General features: G+C 40.5%; 1 protein-coding gene across 5 annotated transcripts in view; it reads left to right on the forward strand.

Moving 5' to 3' along the window:
- Nucleotides 1-24,044, forward strand: part of CTNNA2 (catenin alpha 2) — a 1,116,199-nt gene that overhangs the window by 391,358 nt on the left and 700,797 nt on the right. For all 5 annotated transcript variants that reach the window (XM_047854186.1, XM_047854187.1, XM_047854188.1 and 2 more), the window contains exon 7: nt 9,093-9,296. In XM_047854186.1, the coding sequence (XP_047710142.1) occupies nt 9,093-9,296 (204 nt within the window). The remainder of the gene's footprint in view (nt 1-9,092; nt 9,297-24,044) is intronic.

A 24,044-nucleotide genomic window follows, 5' to 3' on the forward strand; every position in this document is an offset into this window, starting at 1 on the left:
GGCCTGTTGACTTTGTTTCCTACTTGTTTGATTCAGAATAGTTACTTTGCACAGCAGCTGGTGAGGATCTGGTGTATATGAGGTAGAACAGCACAAGTTATTATTATTTTTTTTTTTTTTGGTTGCTACCTTGAACTATGAAGGTAGTAAAAATCCCAGGACACATTTATCTTCCCGGGTTGTCACAGACAACTAAGAAAGCCACAGGATTTTTTCATACCATTAGCATTTGCTTTTGGCCTTTTCCATGTTTATAAGATTAGACTTGGGGCAATGAATCATTAAATCAGTACATAATTTATTTCATAAAATTGTTTTCTTTTTTGGAATTTTGAAAATTCTGTATGTATTTGAGATGACTAAGTTATTATCTAAAGGGTTTAACTGACATTGAGAGCCAGAAAATCTGAAGATCATAAGTAAAATTTTGTCCCACTTTTCAACAAGCAGTTTCTTGGTTCCTAAAGAAAAAAAAAAGTTTGACCTTTCTCATCTGGGCATTAAGAATCTTGGGAACTTAATATGTGAGTATAAAACCACTCCATTGGAGTTAGGTATATGCTAGAGCCTTTCTTTTTCTTTCTTTTTTAATGTTTATTTTTAAGAGAGAGAGACACAGAGGACGAGCAGGGGAGGGGCAGAGAGGGGAGGACACAAAATCTGAAGCAGGCTCTAGGCTGACAGCAGCAAGCCCCATGCGGAGCTCAAACTCCCAAACCCTGAGGTCATGACATGAGCCGAAGTCGGACACTTAACCCACTGAGCCACCCAGGTGCCCCTATGCTAGAGTCTCTCTTCTGGTGTAACTATAGCTAAACACTTTACTGTTATGCTCCAGATTTTACTTGGTATGTCATGCTTGCTCAGTTATGGCTTTGAGTGCAATTAGATACAAATTCAGCTTAAAGATACTTAATTCCGGGCCAAAGAAAGACTAAGATATATTTGTGTTTCACCTCTTGGTAGGACAAATATAATACATGCATACTACTTTGAAACAGATGAGTAATTACAAATAGGATGAACTAGCATTTGAGAGCTTTTATCCCTGGTAATCGTTGACTGTTTGCATACCTTCTTAAAGTGTATAAAACAACCATGTACTACCACCATTGAGTATCTGAGATGAAGTGGTTATTTCATTAATTTCCTCATGGTGATTGGCATCATGCATGCCAAAGGATACATGAAAGAAACAATGTAATACAGTGGCTAGATCATAGACTCTGGAGCTGTAGGGAATGTGTTGCAATTTCAGCTCTGCATTTTGCTCTGAGGCTGGACAATTACTTCTCTCCTTAAGCACTTTACTTGCTTCCTCTAATGGACATCTAAGTGCATTTTTTTCCTTGTGTTTTGTTTTGCAATTCTTGTTATTGTAAATTGGGTCTTACCATTGGATATTCCTTGTATATATGAAGGCAGTTAATTTTGCATATTGATACAAGTGGCTTTGTGAAAAAATTAATTTGTAGTGAGTTTTTGGTTGATTCTTATTTTTTCCAAGTTACTAGGTATAACATCTCCAAAAATTATTTTATCTTCTTCTTTCAACTTAAAAAAAATTTTTTTTTAATGGTTATTCATTTTTTGATAGAGACAGAGCATGAGTGGGGGAGGGGCAGAGAGAGAGGGAGACACAGAATCCGAAGCAGGCCCCAGGCTCTGAACTACAGCACAGAGCCTGATGCGGGGCTTGAATGCACGTACCGTGAGATCATGACCTGAGCCGGATTGGACGCCCAATCGACTGAGCCACCCAGGCACCCCGTCTTTCAACTTTTAATGCCCATTCTTTACCTTTCCTGTTTTCTAGAACCTTCAGAAACATTAAATAATTTTTATAAATTTGCAATTTTTTTTGTTTTGTTTCAACATTAGTCAGATTGCTTCTATTATTTTACATTGAGTCTGTGGCTTTTGGATTAATGTATTTGTAAATGTGTACAGCCCACAGATATGCACACATGGATGCCTGATTTATCACTAGTAACTTCTTAGCTTTCAAACTCAATGGGTATTTTCAGTCTTGATCTTACTTGCTCTCTTTGTAGACTTCCCTACTGTTTTGTCAACTGTGCTCATGAAATCTCTGGGATCTAGTCAGAACTCTCTGGCCATTCTTAGTATCATTTGTGAGCTCCTTTTGTCTATTATACATTGAGGGCTTCCTGATGTTGTGTCTTGGACTCACTATTCATGCTGTTATTTTCCCTGGGGATATTGTATCCATTTTCATGGCTTCTGCTGCCGCCTTTATTCTGATGGTCCTGCATCTTTATAGATGGCCCTTTTTCATACCCTTGCAGCCAACTTTCCACCAGACTTTTCCACATAAACGAAACACAGGCATGTTAAACCTACTCTTCTTCACCTGCTATCTTTTATGATTGTCAAGGTCAGCAAATGTTTTCTTAAAGGATCAGTCATAAATATTCCAAGCTTTGTGGGCCACACAGTCTCTGTCCAAACGTTTCAGTTCTGCCATTGTAGTGTGAAAATGGCCAGTATGTAAATGAACAGGCCTGGTTGTGTTCTAATAAAACTTTATTTACAAAATAGGAAGCTGACATCCAGGATATAGCTTGCTGGCTCCTGCCCTGTGCATGTTGCCCATGCTATAAATTTAGGTTTTATCTTTGATGGTTTATTCTTTATTCTCATAGCATGTATATCTTCAAATTTTGCAGGTTGAATTGTGTCCTGCAGTATGTACTCTTTATCTGCATAAATACGATCTTGTACTCTCCCCATTTTTTGGGGGGGTTCTAAAGGCTTGGCAATTGCTCTGAAGAATTCTACTTTTAGTCCTGCCAAAGCTAATTCCCTAACTGCCAGAGGAAGCTTTCTAAAACCAACCAGGATTATATGACTCTCATGTTTCAAACTCTTGATGACTCTTCATTGTCTGAAGTAGGGTTGACAAAGTGAAAGCTTGCTAACATGGCATAGAAGTCTCTCAGAATATGTGGGCTCTTTTCACAAACTCTGTCTCCAATTCCTATTTTGGTCCATTCACATCTTTGGAGAAGCAAATGCCAAGGTAAGTGGGATCAGATACATAAGATTTTCCTGTGAAGGGTAAAGTGGGAGAGGACCAGCAGAATCAGCTGAGAGAGATTTTTGACTGCAGTGCAGGTCAAACCCTTGTGCAAGGAGAGCAAGAAGAAATGGATTTTGTAGGAAGAGCCTCAACACAGTTGTGACAATGTCTCAGGCCAGAGGAAAATCCAGATCAGGAGCAGAGGTTGCCTGTTGGGCAAGTCCCCATCATGCAAAAGCGGCCTGACTGAGCTTGGCAATTGACAAAGGCTACCTGGGGTCAAGTGTGACTTCTTATGGAACGGTGATGGATCTATAGGTGCACAGATGGAAGCAGTCCATTAACTGTGCTCACGTGGAAGTTTCTCTTAAAGGAGAACTGATTGGGGCACCTCCATGGCACCAAACCTGTGACTTCATGCTTGACACTTCAGCTTCAATAAACCTCTTGTGATATTCTTCATATGCCATGATATCCTTCATCTCCATGCATTTGTTCCCAATTCCTGCCCCTGACTTTGCTTGGTCAAGTACTTTTCCTGCTTCTTGCCTCAGCTAAGGGATAATCTCCGGAAACATGTCTTTACCTCCCACCTCCCAAATTGCCATTACTCAGTGATCCCTCAGCATCATTGGTATGTTCTCCAAATTAGGATTGGTTGTGCATGCTTTTGGTTTTATTTTTGAGTGGACAGTAAACCTCTTGAAATAAAGGATTATTTAGTCTCTGCCTTCAGATATCCATACCAACTGATGCCAATTTTGGAATGAATGGTTGTACTCTCAGTTAGTTATTGGACAAGGTGACCCACACGACACAAAACAGTATGACAGATGATACTCATGCCATTATATTTGGTTTAGGAGAGTTGCATAGCTGACGTATGAAATAGTTTTTTTTTTTTTATGATTGTGATTAATTAGAATCATTTCAGCCAATTGTGGGCAATCTGATATAGCAATGCTGGGCTTAAAGTCAAAAGACTTGTGTACAAATCCTGAGGTCAAATCCTGAATGACCATGGCACAACATCCCTGGTGTCATTTTTTTCTCTTCCATTAGATAGAGATAGTAATATCAAGAGCACAGAATTGTAGATCTCTCAAACCATTTGTAATGTATACAGCCTCTTGCTTTACAGAGGTCTCTTGGCTGCCTCCTACTGTACCAGCCTGCATCAGGCATGACTCATTATCCCATGATTGTACTGAAACTGAGATCACATAACTCCCTGTAGAGAGAATGGACGATAGCTGTGATTCAAAAGCAGGTGTCTTCTAATAATGGTATGTGAGGTGAAGAAGGTATATGTATTATTCTGGGTACTGGTCTTAAACTGTATGGACTCCTAAATTATTTCAGGTTAAATTTTTTATAGAATTCAACAGTGGAAATAATGGGCGATCAATTATGTAATAGACCATTACTCCACTGACTTACTTGATGGAAGAATAGTATCCTAGCTTTCTTTGCTTGGGGATGAATTGTTATGGCTGCTGTCTTTAAGGCTCTTCTTTCCAATTGCCACTCCTTAAACTGTAAGAATGAAACAATCATTTTCTAAAAGTAAAGATGTTAATAAAGAACACGATAAGTAAAACTCACAAAACACAAAATATTATGCAAGTCAAAAAAGCAGAATAAAAATAGAGGACATAGAAAGAAATTAAAGTCTCATTTTTAAAAAGAAAAAGATTGAGAAATTTAGGCCTGCCATTTTAAAATGAGCTAAAATGACAATATAAGATGGAACTAAGAGATCAAAAGGATAAAAAGATTAAATGAGCTTAAAGAAGGCAAACAAGAGACTTAGACATTTAAAATGTAAAATCTCAGTGGATTAAAATAAGTCAGAATAGTAGGAAACAGTATAAAATTCTATCACAGGGGCGCACCTTTGTCTAAAGGCAGAGAGAAAGCCTTGGCCTTGCCCTTCTCTGGTGTTAGCATGTTACCAACTTAAAATACTCCATGACCAGGAGAGTTTTGATCCAGAACGCTGCTACGCCCCTTCCCGCCAGAAGAGGGCAGCCGCACAGAGAGTCGAAGACAGGCTGTCCTGATGCAGGAAAGAGGCTTTTTACATGTCTGAAATGACCCTGAAGTGTGCTAGCAGAGACACCTGCTAGGTGTTTAAGTCATTCCCAAATACTGCAGAAGCAAATATTTCTCCCTCTCTCAGCTTTGACATTCATTCTTTCTATTTCTTGGTCAGGATTCAGTTCGAGGAGTTTTTTTTCCTACTGCTTTAGCAACTATAAATAGAGTCTTTTCTTCTAGTCCTTAAGCCTCTGGATTCATTTGGCTGTGTGTGCGTGCGTGCGTGTTTTCTTATTTTTTAAAGCCTGTTTGAGATATGGCTAGTTTTCTGAACACATACCCATCATCCACACAACCAACCCATGAGCCCTCCCTTAGACCACACATCACCCCCCTCCGCCCATTACATACAACATAAAGCCACCCACTCAGAAACACACATAGGCAATGCACACACACCCATGCACACTTCCCTTTACCTTTATGCCTGTTCTCTCCTGAGTGACTTCTCCCTGGCAGCCCTTCCTGTCTATCGTTGCAATGCTTCCTGTCTCCACCCCAGATACAGAAGAGAATATTGTACATTTACTGTTTCTTTTCCGGGGAAATTGTTTGAAACATTTTTCCCCTGTAATCTATAAATAATGAATAATTCCATTAGAAATGTGATGAACAGTGTAATTTTTATGCGGCGTTTTTCAAGCTCACTGCCTTGGTGCATTTACTCTCATGACAGCCTTGGGTCGTGGCAAGTGGGAAGATCATTCCGCTGACGTTTCCATGTTTCCTAAAGTGTGTTCCTGGGTTGTCCTAGGTAATGCATACATTGTAAACGGAACCCTCTCTTTGCTCAAACAGGTCTGAGGAATGCTGCTGTAAACTGACTTCTTTAATGCATAACTCCCCTAAAGCATGTCATGTGATAATTTCCTCTGAGCCTTGCAGTATTTTCAAAACATATTGGCCAGGGAAACCTTATTTTTTCATCAAAACATTACATCTCTAAGCTCAGTGTTCCATGGAAAATAATTTAGAAAGTAATGTTCTAATGACAGTAGTACATTTTCCTCTGTTCTGCACAGAAACTGTTTCACAGTTGATCTTACTGAAGAGTTCAAATTTACCTCTGTATATTTCCATCAAATTGGCACTTCTTTATATTTTTAGTACAACATATAATAAAAAAAAAATCTGTGATAGAACTGGTATATGATGCTGAAGAGTCTCCTGAAACCTCTAAGCAGAACGAATGATTTTCATTATGTTTTATGTGAATAGGAGTTTCTGCAAGAGTTCTTAGAGGGGCACCTGGCTGACTCAGTCAGTTGAGCATCTGACTCTTGATTTTGGCTCAGGTCATGATCCCACGGTCGTTGGATGGAGCCTCACATCAGGCCCTACCCTGAGCCTGGAGCCTGGAGCCTGCTTGGGATATTCCTTGTGTCTCTCTGTCTCTCCTTCTCTCCCTTCTCTCTCTCCTCTCTCTCCCTCTGCCCCTCTTCTCTGCTCATGCACATGTGCTATCTCTCTAAAAGAAAAAAAATTCTTTGAAGATCAATAATCTCTATAAAAGAAAATAGTCTGATTATATCTTCATCAGGTGTTTAGTTAATCAGTACTTAATGCATGTTACATGATAAAGTTATCATAAATGCATTAATCAAAAGCAGTAGAAAGAGGGAGTGAGAAAGAGAATTCAAAGGGATGCCCTTGGGAAGAGTCACTGTGGATACAGCTCCGGTACAGATAGCCAGTGTGGCAGGAACACCAATGTTCTCCTTGCAGCCTTCCTTTGGGTATCTCCCATCATGATATACCCTGCAAAGCCATCCACTATACTGAGGCCTCTTCGTGATTTTTTGACACTGTTGGGAGGGTTACTAGTGTACAAGATACAGGGTCTGAGTAGCACTATTCTGAGTTAAGTAAGAAGCTTCTTCTTTCTAAGATCTAAGTGCAAATGTGAAGGTGGTCTTTAAGCCAAAACCCACTACAGGATAGCTTATCTTCTGTTTGCACAAGCTCGTGCATTTGCCTTCTACACTGAAGAGAGAGCTTTGATCAATGAGTAATTACCTAGGAAATCCAAGATGCCAGGGGACCTCCGACCTTGTCTCTGTCTAGTGGATGCTTCTTTCTTCCAAGTCACCACCTGCTTGCACTCATTCCTCAGGACCTCCTAGCCTTTGTGCTGACAGCATCTTCCTTTATAACAGGAATCAGAGAGTCAGAGCCACCGATGTGTTGAGCACAAATTTCAGCAACTACCCTTAGGATACTTTGGAGGGTCAGGGCACACTTTACCAGAGCACATAGTCAAACTTATTTAGTAAAAACTAAGCAATTATTTTATATTCCTTTAGAAGAAAATCACAGAAGTGTCTTTCATGGTCTCCACTGTCTTTTTAGCACTAAGCACTCTAGTAGGCAATATGAGTTTTTAAAATTTGACGAACATTTAAGTAATTATGTGATCAAAGGACATAGCAATGAAATGGCAGTCCTGCCATAGGATCCTAGGGTCGTTAGACCATTGACTCCATTACCACCACTCCGGTCCTTGGACCTCTGAGTGTGCATCTCCAGTGAACGTGAGCATACCATTTGCTACAGCAGGTCTTTGCACTCTACTTAACGTTGTTAGAATGATCTTCCTTGTTCTGAGCAGAAAAGGGGTCCCTAGTGGAAACCAACCATTGGGAAAAGTCCGCTTTGCCTCTATTTCATGTTGTTATCACACGCTTCATGTCTCTCCCCTCCCTTGACTTGCTGAGAATAATATTCTCCAGGTTCTGCTATTTCTCTATCTTTGATCTCCTTTTTTTAAAAGTCTTTTTTAACGTTTTTATTTATTTTTTGAGACCGTGTGAGCAGGGGAGGGGCAGAGAGAGAGGGAGACACAGAATCCAAAGCAAGCTCCAGGCTCTCAGCTATCAGCACAGAGCCCGATGCGGGGATCGAACCCATGAACTGTTAGATCATGACCTGAGCCGAAGTCAGACGCTCAACCGACTGAGCCACCCAGGGGCCTCTATGATCTCCTTTATTGACTCCCATCCTTCTGCACCCCCCAGGAATTGGTATTCATTGGGTCTTATTTGGTTTTATTATTCTATTCACATTATTAGTATGTCATTTACTGCCTTGTGTCCCGATAACCCTAATGATTCCCAGGTCCTCATACAGGTTAATCTGTCTCTTGAATTCTGGATACATATTTCTGTCCACCACTGGATATCCCCACTTAGGTGTTTCCAAGCTCCTCAGGCTTAGCAGGGGCAAAGTGAAGCTTAAATTCTCTGCAACACTTTCGTGTAAAGAAGTATCTCTATTTTCCCCTTAGGTAGGCTCCTTCAGAACATGCTAGTGTCTCCATCATGATGCTGTCAGTTAATTGTGACAAATTCCACATACGTACAATGAAGCTTTTTCTAGAACACTAGTTTTTTACACAAAATATGTTCATGTCTAGTGGGAAGTAACCTGTACAGTATCTGTCCATTGGATGCTATTTGCCAAGGTTTCACAAGGCTTCCTTTGTTGGGATTCCCCACTTCTCATGAAGTAGATAGAACATGTACACTAGTCACCACTAATGCATCTTTAAGTTATTGATCACAAATCATGTTCAGCTCTGGGCCTCTAAAATCTTCCCTTAATCCTTCAAAGTGCTACAATAAAGTTTGCTTTCCCTGAAGGCTATGCATGTAAAAAAAAAAAACAAAAAAACAAAAATCCGTGTCACAATCTCATTTGAAAACTCTTTGATTGAGGATAGCCTTTTCCAAGAACATGTTCTTGAAACAAGATGTGCTGTTTTCTCCCTGAAGATTAGATTTAGGGGAGAGTCTCTTACAGACAGTTGCTACTTGGTCAAGGCCACCTTGGTGTCTCTCAACGCAACCAGCTACTTCTCTATGGAGAGTCTTGCCTTGGATATTTCTGGTTTAGAAAACAGTGTGCAAAGGCAGTCGTCTCTTCTCTAATTCTTTCATGGTGCTGCTTTCAGAATAAGATAATCCTGGACCCCATGACGTTCAGCGAGGCCAGGTTCCGGCCGTCCCTAGAGGAGAGGCTGGAGAGCATCATCAGTGGCGCGGCGCTCATGGCAGACTCGTCCTGCACACGTGATGACCGGCGCGAGAGGATCGTGGCCGAGTGCAACGCCGTCCGGCAGGCGCTCCAGGACCTGCTCAGCGAGTACATGAACAACGTAAGTCCCGGGCTCCGGGGCCCCACGTCTGGTGGGTTTGGGCACCGTCTGGTGGCGTTTAGGAAAGCGTGCATAGCAGGAAGAGGGGACAGGTGTTTTCTGGAGAGAGTCAGGTGAGACTGAAGAACCACTTAGGGAGGGTAGTGTCCTGAGCTCAGCTCAGGATGCACTGTTAGCAGGGAAGAGAGTGGTGGAAGAGACTTGTGAAAACTTTGGCTGTTTACTTGAATGATTTTGTGGTCATTTTGATGGCTGAACCTGGATTGAGGTAAGATGGCAATCGGTAAAAAAAGGATGGTGGATGGAAATGACTGAGGATCTAATGAAGTCCTCCTGTACAAAGGGTGGCTATAGATACTCATCGTCATCCTTAGGAGGCATTGATAAGCATAATAGGTTATCAAATGTTTATACAGGCTTGGCTTAGGTGGAAAGGTTCCAGTGGCAATGCAACGTGGAGGAAGTATTGATTCATTGTGCAGCTGGAAGTCCTTATGAGAATCAATCTCTAGGCCTTCAAATGGGTATTAGTGATGTCCAGCGATTTTGCAGCACAGGCAGTAGCTGTCCTCTCCTACAGTTGTAAAGTGGGATGGTCGCTACAGACCTGAAAACTATGCAGAGAAGATGAAATCCATATTCTTGGTTGTGAAAGGCACTGAATTATGTTTGTATTGATTTGCTACCTTCATTCAGCTAAAATTATGTGGGTGGTGCCCACTGCTTACACCATGAATGATCTGGAGTTTCTCCTGTCCTGGACTCCTAGGTTTGAGAGAATTCAGCACCAAGTGGCAAAATGTAGGTACAGTGAGGTCTTGACATCACATGTTGAAGGAATGCTTTGTATGGTGGTCAAGCAGGGAGCAGGGACACTGGAAATCTGCTCATGGCTCTTGAAGCCCATGCTGGGTCCTGTTGGAGCACCATGAGGCAGCACTGAGACAATGCAGTCAACCCTGGCCTCTCTCCAGCCCAATACTTCTTATTACCTGCCCCCAACCCTGCTGACCTGCAGCCTACGGGTAGAGCCAGGAGTCAGCATTGACAGGAACTGTCTGCTCCTGCCAGACTCCAGAGAGCTTTGACCTAGAAAACAAAAAGATGTAGAATGTCCTACAACCTGAAAACCAAAAATCTGTCTCCTTTCCATCAACCTTCAGATTCTTTGATTTGGGAAGACTTGCCCCTTTCCAGCACACAAAGAATAAGGTATGGATGTCTAATGTGGATGCTTATGAGGATTTCTCCATATGACAATGGATGGCCAATACTTTCTGTGACTTTGGTTTATGGGTGCTACGCTGAGTAAAGCTAGAAATATTGACTGCCACTGTCTCCTATGCTGAGTGAATTTTTTGAATAGTGGATTTAACAAGAAAGAATGCTTATAAAATCTGGGACTCTATGTTTGTTGTTTTTAACAGAATAGTGGTAGGTTACTTACTTGCATATGGAATTTGGTTTATAGTAAGGCATACTGGTATTTCTATCCATGAAGAATTATTGCCCAAGAAGAAGTAGAAACAGAGATCACAGTGATGCTTAAGATGTCAATATGAATAATTCAGGGGAAAAAAAGTATATTCCTGTGAATAGTAATCACAGAACGTGACTAAACGAGAATTGATTGAGAAGTGACATGCAATTTTCAGGTTGGTGTCTAGAATCCTGTGAAGTAGAAGTTTTTTTTCTTTCAGTGTAAACTCCTGTAGATCAGGAGAGCTATGGATTTTTGTATTTTATTGACTCTAGGTGCTTGTTTTTCTCTTCACAACCTTGTGATACAGGAATGTTTTGTATTTTGTGTTATGAAAACTTGGTTTCTACTTTGATATGGTTACAGATAATACATGGGCGGGTTTAGTGCTTAAATTTCAATGTGTGCAAATTCTCTTCACTTTGAACCATCAGGATCAAAGCCTTGAGCTAAAATACCTCCTATTGACTTTGATGTAAACTGTGTAACTTCACGCTTCTTTGGTGATTTCCAGGTAGAACTGGATGCAGCTGCATCAGCTTTATGTATCTCCCCAGTGCTCTCTTTTCTACTTTGAAAATACCAATTTGTGTTTGGGTATGGCATATAGGACTATAAACCCCACATACACCTCTATGCCTCGACTGGAAAGTCTGTTGTATTTAACAGTAACCAGTAAATTAGTGGTGCCTAGGCTGTTGGTTATAAGACACTTCTTTTTAATGTTTGTGAGCTCTGGGAGTAAATGTATTATCAAATTATCACTCTGCAGATTTTCATCTTAATGAGCTAAACAATATCATTAGGGTAAAGTATTTATTACATGGAGAAGAAAAGGTTTAAAAATGAGCATAACTGAGACTTGAGGATTCTAAAAATGTCCTGATCTTTCACTGATGAACATTCAACTTGTGAAGCTCACCTGTAGGCAAAGCTGTTCTAGAATTTTGGAAATGCCGAGCCATATCCAGTGCAGGGAGATGGAGACTGGGAGGGAGAGCTGTGTACTGAGTGATTAGGGGAAGGTGTCTGCATGGGCCATGTGCCATGGGTTCCATGGAGCTCAGGAGCTAGCATTGTGCGTTAGCTATTTTCACAAAGGTATATACAAATTGGTGTGTGTGTGTGTGTGTGTGTGTGTGTGTGTGTGTGTATGATTTGAAGATGTAACAAACATCAGGCACTTCAGAGAAACTGGTAAGAGAAAAAAGCACTGGGTAAACAGATGCGTGTGGCAAAAATTATGGTCACAGAGTATGGCTGTGATAGAAAATAAAAGCCCTGCGTCGCCTTGTTTTGTCAAGTTGGTGATGTAAGCCCAAATGAGAAGGTTCTTTAAAGAATCCTCCTTTAAATAGAACGTATGTGTCCATATTTGAAGACTGATAATGACTCTTTCTCCAAAAGATGTGTGGCCTTTGGATGAGTGCCATCAGAGTGGTGCTTGGAGTATTATGCTGAGTACTATAAATAGTGCCAAATTATAATGAAGACATAAACTTTTCTCTGTAACTTACAATTTTAGACAGTTTTTTTTTCCTGTGGCAGTAAATTTTTTTCATTAAAAAATCTTAAAAGTGGTCCTAAGATAGGCAACAATTAGACATGGTATTTTATTGATAAGGATTTTATGGTGGATTCAAATATTATATCCATTCAACAAATGTGTTTTGGCTATTTTGGGCCAGGCGCTGTTCTAAGTTCCTGGCTTATAGAAGGGAATAAAATAGACAAAATTCTCTGTTCTCTACCCTCTAGTTGGGGGAGACAATAATTTGCACCAAGGCCCTCTCAGATGATGACAAGTGACACAGGAGAATGTAAAACAGGGAGACAGAGAGCATGGGGTGTGGCTGTAAATAAGGATGGCCTGGAAAGTGTTCATTGAGCAGATACTTTTGTTCGAAGACCTTCTGGAGGTGAGGGAGCAAAGAGCACTTGAAGTGAAAGTAACAGCAAGATTAAGCACCTTGGGAGCAGGTGCCAAGGAACCTTCATGGGCCCACGATCATGGTTGTTAGGAATGAGTGGGGCCAGCAGAAAGCGGTTCTGCAAGGTTACAATGTGTCTGACTACCCAGGGCTTGTGCTGCTTTCCATGGAATTTGACTTTCACTTTAATGGAATGGGAATTCATTTGGAGAGTGTTGGGAAGAAATGTGTCTGTTTTATGAACACAAAATGGACATCGATCCGTGTGAATGGCAGTTGCGGCTCTAACAGCCACCCTGTGTGGTATCTTTAGTTGGTATGTTCATCTGGCTTTGCTTGCACAGAAAATTCCGATTTTCTCAGGTGTAACCATTTGTAAAGAGCTCACTTTGCAATGCCTGGATACTTTGCTAGACAGATTGCATTTGGAAAGGGAGCGAAGTAGAAAAATTTTGTTTCAAAGTTGTATCACCAAAAATATCCAACTACTCACATTCTTATAAAAGGCTAGCAAAGTATAGTAGTCTCACTACTAAACCCAAGTGCGGAACAATAGAGAGATGTGTTAAACCATTACTTATTTGTGCACCATTTGCTGGTAGGTTTCGGTGAGAATATGTGATAATCATATGTGCCTGGACTTTGTGTGTTGTGGTGCTGTGTGGTCTGGTTCAGTTTGACATGCATGGACACTCTGTGTTGCTTTAAATTGTTTTTAAGACTAATGACGAACTATCATTTTTTTAAGCCATCAAAGTTTAATTGCATAATGATGGCAGAGAATCAGGTGGCATAAAGTAATGACTTGTCTCTGCTGTGTTAAAATGTGTCAGGTTATTTTTTAATTGTATTTTTATAAGTAGTTAAAATGATATATTTTTACCAAATACTTGAATCCAACTTTTTTCAAACCTCCCAAGGTACCTAAGTGGATCCCTGGGGATAATTTGTAAACCACTAATGTAATGCACATGTTAAAAGCTGATGTGGGAGTGTATATACATCTTACAAGTGTCTGAAGAATCATTGTCTTAGCCTTTGCCAAAGAGTAGAATTTATTGTAAAGAGGGTTCCCAGTGGGTCCAGTTTGTGAGGGGTGAAGTCTGAAATGAGGTCTGAAAAGTTCATGCTCCACCCAAACTATATACCCAAACTAGGTCCTATACCATTACCAAGGCTCCAGAATTCAAAAGTATATTAGTAACACGTGAAGTGATATCCAGAGTGGAGGGAACTCTGAAAATAGTGAGCTTGTATGCTGTTTTGTTGTGGTTTGTTTTCTAATGATGCAGATGCAAGAGAAATGTATGGTTATTGTAGATGATAAAAAAGAAAAAAAATATTTAAGCTGTCACCCCTAAATATAATCATTGTGAGCAATTTTGCATATGTCTTTCCAATGTTTTTAAACTTCAATAGTGACACATTTGTACACACACGGAGAAACACATAGGCATATTATACCTTGAGTTAAAAAAAATAGAGTCGTTGTGTATGGTATTTTGTAATCTATTTTCTTAATGTTTTGTGAATATGTTACCATATCAGTAAACATTCTCTAACCTTAGGTTTACTGGCTGCTTAGCATTTTATTATATAAATATGTAATAATTCATTTGTGAAGCAATTCGTTCTGACAGTATGTCGTATAGAAGAGTGTTGGGAAAGAGAAGTAGGGAAGCCTTTTCATGCTGGCAGCATAGAATATTGCTCTAGACCTAAAGTACAACCGAGGTAACAGTGAGACAGTGAGGTGGCACAGCTTTACAGTTTAGGTGCTTTAAAGGGATCGCTGAGAATTTCATACAGTGAAACTTTGGTATGTGAAGACATTTTAAATGCCTTTGAGGTTTTACTTAAACTTCTCATAGGTGTATTTTTTTTCTTTATTGTGTTGGTTTTTCTGTATAACCTTGCTTTTCATTTATCAGAGTTTCCCTAAGTTGGCTATAGATAGTACTGCAGAGAGGGGTCTAGGACAACCAGCGGGCAAGTTCAGTAGTTGGATTTGATCTAGAGTCCCAGAGAAGGCCTTGAAAGCTTCTAAAAGGAGTGCCATCAGAAAGATAACTTTGTCATAGAAATTCTTGTGCTGCCAAATATCTCTCCGGTGGGGAGATAGAAGAAAGGCTGAGTAGCTGTTATCACTTAATAAGGCTAGTTGCTAATTACACGTATAAACTGCTTCCAGTTTTATGTAGGCCTTCTCATTTCTGTCCTTTCAGTTACTATGTAGAAGAGGGGGTGGAATTCCCAGATGCCAGTTCAGCTGATGACAAGTGTCTCTACCAAAAGATTTGGCTTAATATAAAATAGAAAGTAATGCTTGAAAATGTTCGTGGGCCCTTTTTGACCCGGCGTTGCCCATACTTGCCTATAAAAGGCCTCTGTTTTAAGAGGAAATTTAGAGCTGTCTTAATGGGACTGGAAGTTCCATTCAAGGGAAGGATTTCCAATATCCTAATTTGATGTCTGTGGAGAGAAGGTTTTCCTTGTCTTCTCCTTATTTTCATTTTTTCTTCTCTCTCTCTTTATACTCTGTGCCTTCAAATGTGGTCAGTGCTCTCATCTCCATGAATTTTGAGCTTCAGATTCATCTGTGCAATTATGCTTCTTGTATAAAACTTTTGCTCTATGAAGAGATAATTTTTAAATTGCTTTTTAGTTGGTATTCCCTGCTCAGACATTGAAAAAGTACAATTAGTTTACCAAACCCTTTTCCTAAGGTCTAAACCTGTTCTTTGAATCTACTCTTCTAAGAAATATGGTTGGGAAGAGAAGTCTTTTGGATAGCACATGAGACTTCATCTTTGAATTACACTGCACTCCCATTTACCTCCATTTTTAGGAAGTTTTCAGTGTGACTTCTGGAGGTACGCTGGTACTTGTCCAGAGTAACACATTATTTTAAAATATTCTTAGCATATTCTTTTCCTTTAAAAAAGTTAAGTTTATTTATTTTGAGAAGAGGTCACATGAGCAGGGGAGAGGCAGAGAGAGAGAGAGAGAGAGAGAGAGAAAGAATCCCAAGCAGACTTCACACCATCAGCACAGAGCACCATGTGGGACTCCATCTTGCGAATCGTGAGATCAAGACTTGAGCTGAAACCAAGAGTTGGACATTTCACTGACTGAGCCACCCCGGTGCCCCTCAGATTATGTTTCTAATGGTGTTCAACTGAGTTTGCTGCATTGGGATCTCAGAAGGCCAAGGGAGTGTTAAGGAGAGGTATGCAGAGCAGCCCTGGCTCAGGCTTTGGTGATAGGAGAATGTCCAGCTGTGTTGGGGAGACATATTCCCAGGGGTAGTAATGAGGGTGAGGGAAATCGTGCTATGATCAGATGTGCCACCAAGTGCTAGAGTGCTCTGAGTGGCTCCAGGAAGAGATGGAGACTGGCAGGTGGTTGGTTAGCACAGAACACTGGTATGGGTAACATCTAGTCCTCATGGGAGCGTGCCAGGTCTCCTTGGTCTTAATGCACAGTATGGGGCAGTTATCCTGGTAGGGGTGTTAAGCCCTTTGAAAAGTATATTGTGCTGTATACATGTTCGCTGTTACCTATTATCAGCTCATTACATGCAATTGAATGACTTACAGGATCCCGGAACAGATAGGTCTGACTAGATTTGTTTCCTTTAGATCATCAAGGTCAATTCTTAATGCAATCTCACATGCCATCTCTTGGCCAGGAAAGGTCCTTCCTACATGAAACTCTACCATGTTCCCCACTATGGATAGTTTAGCAGAGTTTACAAGCCTGTGCTTTGTAATGACCTATACACCCAGGTTCAAATCTTTGTATTGTCCCTCGTATCTGACACGAACTTGGGCAAAGTGGATAGACTCTGAGCCTCAACTCTTTCAGCTATAAGGTGGGTAATAGAATTTACCTTTGGGAACATTCAGAGATCAGTTGAGGCAGTGGCAGCCAGTGAATTAAGTGTGAAAGTCATGTTTACTTCCATTTTCTCCCCAATGCTCTTCTGTCCCTGTTTTATTAACCTCAAATAAAAACTCTATCCTGTAAAATTCATTGAGGGCTTTTTGGAGATAATGAGTGTAATAGATAAGGGAAAGCATCATTGGGTGTGTCTGGATGGGGGCTGAGCTGCCAGAAATGTACCTGGCTGTGTGGCCCTGTTTAGGGCAATACCGTGGACAACACTACTGACAAAGCTTGGAAGCAAAGGAGACTCCTTTTAAATGGGCTTTTTGAAACCTTGGAGAAAAATGACTAAGCTGGCAGTCCTGAGAAATCAGAGAGTAAACAACAGGAGGGCCAGGCCTCCGAGCTGTAAGAGGTTGGAGAGGTTGGATGCAGTACAGCTTTGTCTGAGTTAGTAGATGATGTGCCTGCCTTTTCCTGGTCCTTTAGGCTTCCAAGAGAAAAAGACTAGGGTTCTCCCTTGAACATGGGAATATCTCTAGTCCCTGTAGATCAGGGAGACAGACTAAAATTCTAAGGGTATAAGCCTGGGAAAAATTACTGGTATATCCTACACATACAGCCTTCTTCCTTAGCTCTAAAATATGATTCTGTGATTCTTGGGTCTTAGGATTAGAATTTGGATTAGTGGTTAGAGGTTGGAAGTTTTTGTTAGTGTTTCCGTGGAACCTTCAAAATTTACTTGGAAAGGTTCAAAGTGGTCACCCATGGCAGGCTGAGGGATCTATGTAGGGCATTTACTTACACTGGGAGCTCCTAAAAGTTGGCTGGGATCCATCAATACACTTAGTGGGATGTACTTGATAAGCAAAGATGAGGCCCACTGGCTGATGGTCTCTTGAGAGTAGGAAGATTTTGGAAAAGCAGTTTGCCTTGTTTTCAAAATGAAGTTCCCAGTATTGGTTCTATAATGAGTTAAGTCTGAGCAATAAAGGTCACGACAGCTCTAGATGCTCAATGTTGACTTCTCTTTGGAGGAAAAGAGGTGCTAAGCAATCTCAATCAATCAATCTCTCTTTCTCTCTCTCTCTCTCATTCCCTCTCTCTTCCCCTTTTCCATCTTTCATTTTTCCTTCCCTCCTTTTCTTCCTTCTACCTGGTAGAATTTTGTTAATGTTCTTTTTAATGCAAGGATGGACTCACAGGAATGTAATAAATGGCAAGAAAACAAACTAGAGACAGGTCTGCATATTCCTTCTGGCCTAGACTTGGGCTTTAAATGGGACAGTATGTAAAGAACAAGTGACAAAATCTAGGGCCCCACTGGATAGCCAGATTAAGGATCACGGTATAAAGCCTGGATTCTCAGATGGTGACACTATTTGGGCATGGTGGAAGAAGAGAAAACTTCCCTACAGAGAGAAGCAATGGAAATGCATGCTGTCTTGGTCTTTAAAGATCATTGTAAAAAAACAAAACAAAACAAACCCCTTTTCATGCCACCAAGAATTTATAACCACAATCTCCCCATCACTCAGTTTTGGGGTCAGAACATATTCTAGGGTGACATAAAGTGTATCCAAAATTTCACTTAAAGGCATCCTGAATGTTGGGCTGCCGGGTTCCCTGGCGGAAGAAAATACCAATCCTCTCTAGAGGAACACATTTTAAACCCAACCCTCAAATAATTTCTACAGATAAAGTTACAAGGAGTGGAAGTTGAGATTCCAGAATCTCTAAACACAAAATGACACAAGCCATCCTGAATGAGAGTTGGCTAAAACAACCAATTATAGATCAGACCTACAAGGGCTGAAGATTGGCAGTTAATAGATACAGAGTGTAAACTGTCTCTAAAGAAATGGAAGAGAGTGTTGGGAATGTGATGAAGGAACCAGAGACGGTCAAAATTGATTGGGAATCTTAGAAGGCAGGGCTGGGAGTTGCGTGGTAGGGGAACATGGGTTTACTTGAAGGGGTGGGACCAGAAGGTCCTGGCTGCCACAGGCCCGCAATAATGGAGAAAGAAGAGATAGGGTAATTGGGGGTGTCTGGAGCAGTGCTGGCAGTAACCTCTTGAGTAAAAGCTGTTTATCTCTTGTAGTAACTCTTTGCTTGGTCTCGGTCACATTATCCACAGTGGACTTCTAGAAGGAACAGAAAAGGTCAAATCACAAAGAAAAATGACTAAATGAAATAGGAGATGAAAATAAAAATCTGTCTTAACAGCAAAATTAAGTCCCATACTTAAAATTCTAGCTAGTTTCTTTCTCCTTATCAAATAGATCCCTCTACTGAGTCCTTGAAAGTTGGTTCTGAATCATACAAGGTCAATCAATATGATGAGGAAGAGCAAGTAATGTTAGGAGACAGTAAGGGCCTGTCTTTGATTTAGTCAATGAGCAGAGATTCTTGACAGAGTTGACTGCTGAGTCCTCAGATTTGGCCATCCCAGTTGAGACAGCCGGACAGCACAATCTGTCAATTGATCTTCTTGGGAGAGCCTTTCTGGTGTTTCGGGGAAGATCTCAAAGCTGTCAGGGAAATCAGCAGGCTGTACATCACCACCAGAACCATGAGGCTGGATAAATTTTTCCTTTGTGTTTTCAAAGAATATGGGAAACCCATAACCCTGGATTTCTTGTTCCTGGATGGGTTGTTCCAAAGATAAGCTCCAAAGGGCCTCTTTTCTTGGGTCTAATCCTGCCTGGAACCCATCCTGAAAAGTTTCTCTTGATTCATTTAGGAAATTGTTACACTCAGAGAACTAAGTGTTTCACTGCTGCCTCCGTAACTTTGCACTTAGCATCCTTCTGACCGGAATGTTCTTTCTCAAACTTCATACGGCTGGCTCTTAATATCATTAGTGTGTTTGTGTGAGAGGACCTGCCAGCCTATAGAATTACAGCATCGCTTTGTGTTGTTATTGTCTGGTCCTCCACTGGATTTTAGGCTTCCATGAGGGGAATGTTGTTTTGTTCACAGTCTCTAGGATCTAGAGTGTCTAGCCTGCTAAAAATTTTTGAATTGAATAAAATAATTCTCTTGCATTCTCTAATGATAATCATGAGTTGGGGGGCGCCTGGGTGGCTCAGTCACTTAAGTGTCCGACTTCGGCTCAGGTCATGATCTCACAGTTCGTGGGTTCGAGCCCTGCGTCGGGCTCTGTGCTGACAGCTCAGAGCCTGCTTCAGATTCTGTGTCTCCCTCTCTCTCTGCCCATCCCCTGCTCATGCTCTGTCTCTGTCTCAAAAATAAATAAACATTAAAAATAATAATAATGAGGAGGAGGAAGAAGGAAGGAAGGAGAGAGAAGGAACAAGAACAGTAGCAACATAACCCGTATGTTTTGAGTCCATTGAGTCCAGTGTTTTGAAGCAAAATGGTTTATGTTTTCTGTCTGCTCTACTACCTAGACCAAACTACAAATAAATTACCTAAAGTTAACTATACTTGGCTTCTTCATGGCTTATTTTGAAGTGCCCAGATATTGCCCTATAGTTAAAACTATATGTAAAGCCCTGGTAGGGGCCCAAAATGATCCTAGTAACTATAAGTGGAGAAAAAAAAATGATACAAAATGTGCCACTTGTTTGCTTTGTAGTTCAAAGAGTCCCACCAAGCAGCTTATTCTTAATTCTGCCATTTTAAGTATTTCTCTAGACTGAGCTGTTTGGGCATGAGTCCCTGAGGGAGGTATGTGAGGGGCTGGGAGGAGCTGGGCCATTTTTAGTTGTAGAGAATTCCACAGGCTGGGCTGGGGACTTTGGAAAATACTTAACTCATGACTTCCTGAAAGGCATTAAAGCGTTTGTGTATATGTATCCAAGAGATAAGTCAACATAAGGAAAGGGTCACAATTCAGCTGTTGGACTTTAGAAAGTGTCTCCAGAGGCCCAGCCCCAGCCTGTGGAATCAGCTTACTAAAGAGGGATTAATACTCTCTAACTTTAGCAAGTACCCCGAGTGATTTCTATGAGCAGGTGACTTAGGAAACCCCTGATGTATAAGTCAGTGGATCACATCAGGAGTTGATTTAATATAGTGTGGGCTTAAAATGGGTTTTTTTTTTTTTTTTGTGAATGGAGACAAATACTTTTGTAAGAAAGCATCAAATGAATATCACCTGGGAAGTCTGATTGAGCTACATTTCATCTCAGCCTGGACATTTAGGATTTCAGAAGAGACTTGTGAACCTGGATAGCTAATCCCTTCTTTGAATTCCTTAGAATTAGACAAGCAAAGCGGAACCAGTAATTCACCTGTGAGCTATTAAATTGAAGGGCAGCTGTTTTTTTTTTTCTTTTTTTCTTCAAAGCTCACCTCTCTCAAATGCACTTCTTCCTACACATCTACTCCCCCATTTGTAAAAATACAGTTTATCATCCTTGGAAAGACTCTGCTCTCAATACGTGCCAGAACTAAAATACTCAGTCTCACAGATGATTCAAAATCCTTTTTCTTAACAGCTTAATTGCTGATTTCAGTTTCTCCTAACTCTGCAGGTTTGGCTGCAGCTGACAGATTTATAGCATCAACCCAAGGCTTTGCCTTTGCCAGTTGATACCTTGAATTGAACTTTTGTTTCAGGTTCTTTTGGTGACTATTCTAGGGTGCTGTTTCTGAGAGGAAATAGTGTTTCGCCTGACTGCCCTTGGGATTCTTAAATCTTTTTTGTGTATCAGAACCACATAGGGAAAAACATATACGCTAGGGCCCAACCAGGCCAACTGTCCCAGGGGATTCTCATGCCTCCAGACCTGTACCAACCTTGAACTAGGCCAGCATTGGGGAATCACCCAACTTAACATCATTAGACTCAAAGACAGGTACCATAATTTTTCTTTTCCTCATTTTTCTCAGTAATGTTTTCAAAGTTATATTTATTATTATTTATCTTCACCCTCCAAATCACAACTCCCCCCACCCCCCCAACCCTCTGTCATGGAACCAGTGAAGACCTCTGCAGGCAGGTATTTGCATTGTTTTCCTGTTTTCCTCCTGAGGTTCTTCAAGAGCACAAGATTGGCACGTTATGTAAATTTCATCTCAGCAGGGGAAAAAAAGACAACATTGGCTCTTGTATTATCATTCTGCACACTTAGGGGTTACAGGGAATCCCTTAAGTGGCCTGCAGTCTGGTGACTAATTTCACACTTTTGATCCCTGCCAAAAAGAAAGATGAAAATACTTTGAGAGAGGTGTTTTTCTCTGTTTTCATGAAACATTTAGAAATAAAATTCTCTAAACATCTTATCATAGATAATGCCTCTTTTATCACCATTGGCCTGATTTTATGCTTCTTATCTCTTGTGTTTGCTCCCTTTCCTTCATCTGTTAGTTTTCCTTCCACCATTTGTAAAACCTATGAAACTATATCTCTTCTTTTTTTTAAAATTTTTTATTTACCTAAAGGCCCTGTTGCCTCATTTCAGGCTATTTAGAGGAAAACAAGCAGCAAGATATTTGCAAAAAAAAAAAAAAAAAAATCAAGTGGTTAAGGACATTTTCTAAGTAACACAAACAGAACTGAAATTGGAATTCAAGTCTTCTGGTTTCTTTGCCTCTCTGATTCTTTCTCTTGCCTCATGATTTATATTTTAATGGACTTAGATATAACTTTGGATTTTTAATACTCTTTTTTTCTCCATTTGAAACCCTAAACCATGTGTTATGTTTTCCCTAATATTCCTTTAGATCTCTCAGTGTTAGTCATATGGTAGACAATGGACAAGTCTTTCTTTTGTAGGCATCTATAGATCCTAGCAAAACTCTGTCAAAATCCCAAATAGAAAAGCAGACAACAGCAGCCTTCTGGGACAGCCACTAGAATTAGTCTTAGAGGGGCAAAAAGGACCTTTGTTGGTGGAAGTAGGTGTTAATGGAGCAATTAAATCTGACTTTTTTTTTTTACCCCAACAGTGCAGACTCTCCTGGCTTCAGTCTCTAGCTGGAGGGTGTAGACCTTTTAGGAAACAACAGTAGAGACAATAACTGTAACAGCCAGCCTTGGTGTGTCAGCTTTCTCATAATTGCCCAGAGGTTCAGTGTAGTGCCTCTGCTTGCACCTAGCCATGTCTGTCCAAACGCCTGCCTTTACCCTTTTCTGAAAACAAACCTTTGCCCGCAGCCTAGATGAGGAGAGAGGATCTGGAGATCTAACTGCTTTTTAAATGAAATTTCAAATAGTCATCTTGTTATTAACCTTCCCCTTCCCCTCCCTTTCCTCCAAAAGAAGCTGATGCCTCAGATGTGTGCATCTTTGAGAGCTTTACAGTGTGAACTGGGTCCCCATTGCTGGCTTAGGATTCTGCTTTCTCAGACCTACTAAATGAGTCAGGACACCTCCGTCTGACATCAAAATATTGCCACGTTGTTTTCTCCTATTTTCTTTGTGGTTAAGGATTAACACCTTTAAAAGAAAACTGTTTTATGGTCATTTTAATGGAGTTTCAGAAAAGAGCAGTTATAAATCAGTGGGTTAAAACTGCCATATTCAGCCATACCTTTTAGGGAAGATTATAGGCTCCTTCCATATCTGTGTCCAGGGTCCATGTCATTTTACACCCTAACTTGACTGAGGAGACGAAGAGAGCTGGGCCAATCAAAGCATTTTCAAAGTGAGCTGAGAGTTTTAGATAAAGGTAGAAGGGAAACTCAGTGTCCTGGAATAAAGCTTAAAATGGGAGGACCTATTTGATCTGGGTACTCTGTTGTATTTCTGTGTCCATGCTATTCCTAACCAAAGCATAATAGATATTGGTTCCAATTTAGACCTTGAAGAGAGTGTGGTTGTGAATACTGATCTTGTTGTTCGTGTAGGATAATTAATGATAGAAGAAGAACATTTATCACATGATAAAGAATCCTTCAGAAACTTCACTGCATTTCAGTCTGCTTGATGCTGTCTTCCTCTTAGTTACTGACAGCAGTTGTGCAACTGACACCATACTGTGATCCACACCACTGTGTTAAGGGAGAATGGAGATTGATTGATGCTATTATCTCAGCCATTTTCTTAGAATCTGGTAATTTTTAGTGTCTCTCCCAAAATATTTAGAGCTGCAAACTTTATTCATTGAAATGTCTTTGTAAATGGAGTATTGTGAATTTGTTTTCTAGAGGTTACTTGAAGTCAGTCAAGTTTATCTTGTGAATTATTAGCTGTTTTCCCTCGGTGATGTTATTTTATATATGACTCTGGCACTTATGTTTTTCTATCCTTAGAACTTTTATCAAGCATGTGACTGAATGATTTGATTTATAAACAGCCACATTGATATTTCTATCAATTCTTATTGGTAAAAAAAATTTATAACCAGCTGCCAAAGTGAGTGATAAGAAAAAGAGACATGGGGCACTTAACATTCCAGACAGCCATCGGGGAGGCTCTTATGATGTATCCCTAATATATTTTGATTATCAACATGTCACCTGATGAAATTTTCC

Source organism: Prionailurus viverrinus, chromosome A3 (assembly GCF_022837055.1).
Source record: "Prionailurus viverrinus isolate Anna chromosome A3, UM_Priviv_1.0, whole genome shotgun sequence".
In the NCBI taxonomy this organism is placed as follows: Eukaryota; Metazoa; Chordata; class Mammalia; order Carnivora; family Felidae; genus Prionailurus; species Prionailurus viverrinus.